Source organism: Nanorana parkeri, unplaced genomic scaffold, assembly GCF_000935625.1.
Source record: "Nanorana parkeri isolate BGI_ZX_2015 unplaced genomic scaffold, ASM93562v1 scaffold89, whole genome shotgun sequence".
NCBI classification, from domain to species: Eukaryota; Metazoa; Chordata; class Amphibia; order Anura; family Dicroglossidae; genus Nanorana; species Nanorana parkeri.
In genome coordinates this window covers 1,039,525-1,045,196 of record NW_017306357.1, presented here as the reverse complement: position 1 = coordinate 1,045,196, position 5,672 = coordinate 1,039,525, and the positions used below count along the sequence as shown (strand labels likewise).

At 39.1% G+C, this 5,672-nt stretch overlaps 1 protein-coding gene across 1 annotated transcript in view; it reads right to left on the bottom strand.

Annotated features, from left to right (window-relative positions):
• Positions 1–6: 6 nt before the first annotated feature.
• CDKN2C (cyclin dependent kinase inhibitor 2C) overlaps positions 7–5,672 on the bottom strand; it is a 6,419-nt gene continuing 753 nt past the window's right edge. The window contains exon 2 of the mRNA XM_018552473.1: positions 7–444. Within this exon, the coding sequence (XP_018407975.1) occupies positions 79–444 (366 nt within the window). The 3' untranslated portion in view covers positions 7–78. The remainder of the gene's footprint in view (positions 445–5,672) is intronic.

Below are 5,672 nucleotides of genomic sequence, written 5' to 3'. Positions count from 1 at the left end.
TCTTAGTCCTTATGGAAAGCAGATGGTACAGAAGGAGCTTTAATCTGTACAGTCTCTGCAGTCCGGGAGAAAAGGCCACTACTGCTGGCCCCTGGCATTGCCCTGCAGCCACAGTACCAGGGGCTCCCTGCTGTACATCCTGGCCAGGTCACAGGCGGTGTCCCCGTCCCTGTTCCTGTGGCCTACCCTGCTGTCCGTGTGCAGGACCAGGAACTGGACCATGTGCAGGTGGCCTTCCTTGGCTGCCAGGTGCAAGGCTATGTTGCCATCGTTGTCCTGCAGGTTGACATCAGCATGGAAGTCCAGCAGGATCCTCATGGTGTCGCAGAAGCCGGCTCTGGCCGTGTCGTGGAGGACTGAGAAGCCACAGCTGTCCTGCAGATTGGGGTCAGCACCTCTGCCGAGAAGGAGGCTGGCAATGGCCGGGCATCCCAACCGCATCACCTGGAGGGGGGGGGGAGACACAGATCGTTATGTCATGGGCACTGCACATAATAGGGTGCCAGTCCCTGTTACAGGACTGGGACTAAATCATACAATCTACACATGAATTACAACCAAATCCATTCAATTCTGTATTCCCTGCCGCATCCAATATGACAACAATGACTTCATACAAAATATATCTACCAGTCTATAGAAGAACGAGGTGTGAGGTCACGAATGTATACACATTATATATATTACACCATACTGATATTATTTATTTGTGCGCAAAAATACAATTATTTAACCCCATAATTCTATATGTGCTGGTCCTAATGTGAGTAATAAAGTATATGTCTACATCTTCCAGTCTATAGATGAATGAGGTGTGAGATCACGTATAACAAATTACATACTTTATATATTACACTATACTGAGTACCAAAATAGCATTATTTAACCCCATAATTCTATATGTGCTGGTCCTAATGTGAGTAATTAAATATATATCTACATCTTCCAGCCTATAGATGAATGAGGTGTGAGATGACATAAAACAAATTATATACTTTATATATTACACTATACTGAGTACCAAAATATATTAAATTAAACCCCAATTCTATATGTGCTGGTCCTAATGTGAGTAATGAACGGACACAAAACACATCTTCCAGTCTATAGATGAATGAGGTGTGAGATCACGAATGTATACACTTTGTATTACACCATACTGGTATTATTTATATATATACAAAAATACAATTATTTAACCCCATAATTCTATATGTGCTGGTCCTAATGTGAGTAATGAAATATATGTCTACATCTTCCAGTCTATGGATGAATGAGGTGTGAGATCACGAATGTATACACTTTATATATTACACCATACTGATATTATTTATATTTATAATTCAACCTGTACTGGTCCAAATGTGAGTAATGAATTAAAAAAGACACATCTTCCAGCCTATAGATGAATGAGGTGTGAGATCACATCTATCAAATTATATACTGCACATATTACACTATGCTGAGTACCAAAATATATTTAATTAAACCCCAATTCTATATGTGCTGGTTCTAATGTGAGTAATGAAATATACGTCTACATCTTCCAGTCTATAGTCTATAGGTGTGAGATCACGTATGTATACACTTTATATATTACACCATACTGATATTATGTATATGTGCACACAAATACAATGATTTAACCCCATAATTCTATATGTGCTGGTCCTAATGTCAGTAAACACTCCTACCAGTCTATAGATGAATGAGGGGAGAGATCACGAATGTATACAGTTTATATATTACACCATACTGATATCATTTATATGTGCACAAATATAATATGATTTAACCCCTTAATTCCATCTGTGCTGGTCTTAATGTATAAATAGTAATTGACAGAAAATACAAATAAATACAAACACAAACAAATAAATGTATATGCTTTGTATACTACACTATACTTTAGATAATGACACCGTTTATATGTGCACAAAATAGCATGATGTAACCCCATAGTTCCATCTGTACTGCTTTTATTACAAGTAGTGACTTGATAAAAAATAGACTGGACTATATAGAAGCAGAGAATATGAGGAAATACGAGGTGCAGAAAAAAAAGATTATTTATCACATATACATAGAAAAAAAAATATATATTATATATTTACTATCTAGATATATATCTAGATATATCTAGATATGTCTAGATATATATAAAGATCTCTATATAAAGTCTAGGAGATATAAAATTGATGCTAGGCCCCTAGTGTAATGACATGTTCGGTACACTGCCCACTTGATCCTGGCATAGGTGAAAAAAAAAAATACATTAGTCACTATTTTAGAATACAAAAATAAAGAAAAAACATACAAAAATGTCATCTGAGTCTAATTTGTTTTTGGGGTAAGGTTCGGTGTCACACAGTGTCTGTTTAGCAGTCGGTGTATTTTCCTGCTCTCCATGCTGTAGTTATTTTGGCCTTTTTTGTATATTTGGGTCATGTACTATGCTGTGTACATAGGGCTGTGCAGGTGCGGCAGGTCCCATGTGATGGAGGGATTTCGGGTAATTATGTCGCAGCACGGATTATAAATATTCGCTGCTGCTGTGAAAATTTAACCCGGTGATTGCTGGATGGTTTTTATCCTTCCTCTGAGGCCTTCCGAGATTAAGAAGAGAGTTTCTATCAGGCTGGACTAGCATCTCTCTGTGTGGAAAGCATTATCCTTGCTACATTCAAACGCTCAGCGACTGTGGTGTGTTCAAGGTGTGTACTAGACATGGGAGGGAGAGAGATAACATCTGTTTACAGAGGTGACATCACCTTGTCTGCAGCCAGGACCAGACCAAGTTATATCTAGATATATATATATATATATATATACACATATCTATCTATCTATCTATCTATCTATCTATCTATCTATCTATCTATATATAGATAGATAGATATATACAGCCCCCACATATACTTTCTAACCCACACATATGTAATACATTTCTAAATATGTAATTTACACCTTATAGATGTGGCCCTCTGGCCTAGTGGCACCTTATAATCTACATATTAATGTGTGTTGGTTTGAGAGCCTCAATCAGGTTGAGGGGGGATTAAATAAATAGGACAATGAGCCTTTTACTAATAATCCCTCTGGATATGTACATACAGACATTTTTTTATCACATACTCACATAAAGAATATAACAAGAAATGATCTTTCTATTTTTGTCAGTAGTTCTCTTGCCCGATAGACATTTTTTTTTACATTTTTGTAGCAGTGTAATGCCGAAGTGTTTCTTTTCTTCTGTTTTCTAGAGCATTACGTTTTCTACTGCTTTCTAAATCAGTACATTGTTGCTTATTGCTACATTCATCTTTGAAGTGTTGGTGGATGAAAAGCAAGACATTCTCGGAGCTGATCTTAGATAGGCAGTTGGCTTGTCAAAAACGTGATCTGTAGCTGTGGTGAACTACAAGTACCACCAACGTAGTACCCTGGGGCCTGTTATTCTACAATAGCTAAAGAGGCATTTGTTGTATAAGCCTCCCTAGTACTGGAGCCTGGACTGGGTTACAATGCAGCACACAGATATCCTTCCATATTATATCATTAGAGATGTTCCTGCTATCATAGAGATAGATGTATATTAGAGGGAATACACGTGTACACAATGTATCTTTCTTTTCACACACACACACACACACACACACACACACACACACACACACACACACACACACACACATATATTTCTATGTGTATACAAGAGATTAAAAACGTCTCTTTGCAGCACCTTGTGACTTTTATTCATGTTACATATTCTATTTATGTGAATAAAAGTCAAAGTGTGCTGCAGTGAGACGTTTTTGGAATTCTGGTTGTATTTGTGTATCATACACTGCATATATTTGTTTTTGAATATCATGTACATCTTTTGCACATTTTAATAAAATATATTATATTTGCACATATATAAAGATATATAATGGGCTGAGATATTGCAGGAATGTTCCACAACACAGACAGCCATTTTTGCTGAAGCTGTGTGAACACATTGGAAGGATGTGTCTATCATACTGAATGAGGCCTGCCACACGTGGGCCTTGTGTGAATCTGCTAACCTGCTGTCATTCACTTCCCCTGGTCAGCCTGCACCGAGGCCTATGTAAGCTGCTCTGAAGGAATCTGCTTTGTATTTCTAGAATGAAAGCCACACATTTCCAGCAGTCATTCTTGAAGCTGCTTCGATATACACGATGGGTCTGTATACAAAGCAGGCTGGAGAAGTCTCTGCGCTGACTTTGCGCCAAACTGCATTTTCGAGGTATTTATAACACTCGCCAATATGAATACTTTCCTGGGTTTGGTTTTCGGTGGTGAGATGCACATTGTTCTACTCATAGTGAGAGATTTGGCTTTCTGTTATTATAGTTCAGTCATTTCCCTCCTTATTACTACCCGCACCGAGCGGAGATGATCACATCATCAGCATGATATCAAAGTCACATATCCGATTCATAATATTTGTATCTGCGATCTCCCGAAACATTAAGGCAAGGTGAGGGCTGAGCTGGTCTGAGATTTGGGACTGAGGTAAAGAACCAAAAGACTAAAAAAAAATGCCAATTGAGGGAAAGAGAGAGGAGACTAAAGCATCCGATTTATAGATCTGCCATGTGTCTGCAGGCTGCCAGTTACTTCAGAAGAGAAGCTGAAGGATGAGATATATGACATGAGACGTCATCATCCCCACATTATACAATAATAGCAGATGGATGTCCAGCTCACAAATATCTAAATATTCAATTGTGTATTATGTGTGTTACAATGTAGTTTACATATATGCAGATATTTTTTTTGTGTCTTCTGCATTGTTAATTACACACACGAGGGTCACAAAATGCTAAAATACCATTCATCATCCTGCACCCCAAAGTTAATTCTGCCCCCAAAAATCGAGGGAAACTGGTAGGTATAGTGCACCCTAAAACTACAAATAGATAGATAAATATCGATGATAGATATCGATAATAGATAGAGATAATAGATAGATAGAGATAGATATTTACCGATAATAGATAGATCGATCCTATTTATATCGATGTTATATAGACAGACAGACAGACACACGTATAACTGATACCCACGTTTTCATTGATTGCTGATCTGCATCGATCTGATTTGGTTTTGTTCATTCGAGTGATGAATGTAGACAATTTTAGGATGACATGATACCCTCAGCATGAGGTGACAGGAGAACCCATAGTGAAGATTCTGATTCTTTCCCGTGCCTTGTGACTACCTGGCACATTAACCCCTTGTGTGCCCTGGCCAGATTTCCCTCTATTTTTCTATTTTGTTTTTTTTGGAAATGCAGAATGAACTTTGGGGGTGCAGTAACCTGAATGGGACCTCATTTTGAAGGCTCTGGCATGCCCCCACCCTGGCACAGGACCCAGTCTGAACTGGTAATTGGCTGGAATGTAGTTGGGGTGACATTGGCCATCATTACTGCAATCTGCCACTGACAAGCTATTTGTTCCATCGTTGGCGATCAGCGATGGTGGTGGGGACGGGGGTGTTAACCCCTTTGTGCCGGCAGGGCCCGAGGCAGAGGGCTGATGGGGGAAAGGGTTAAGGTGTCAGGTTATTGGTGGGTACCCCTTGGCCATGGATCATCTGCCCCCCCCCCCCTGCCCCCCCCTTTTAACCCGCTCACCCCC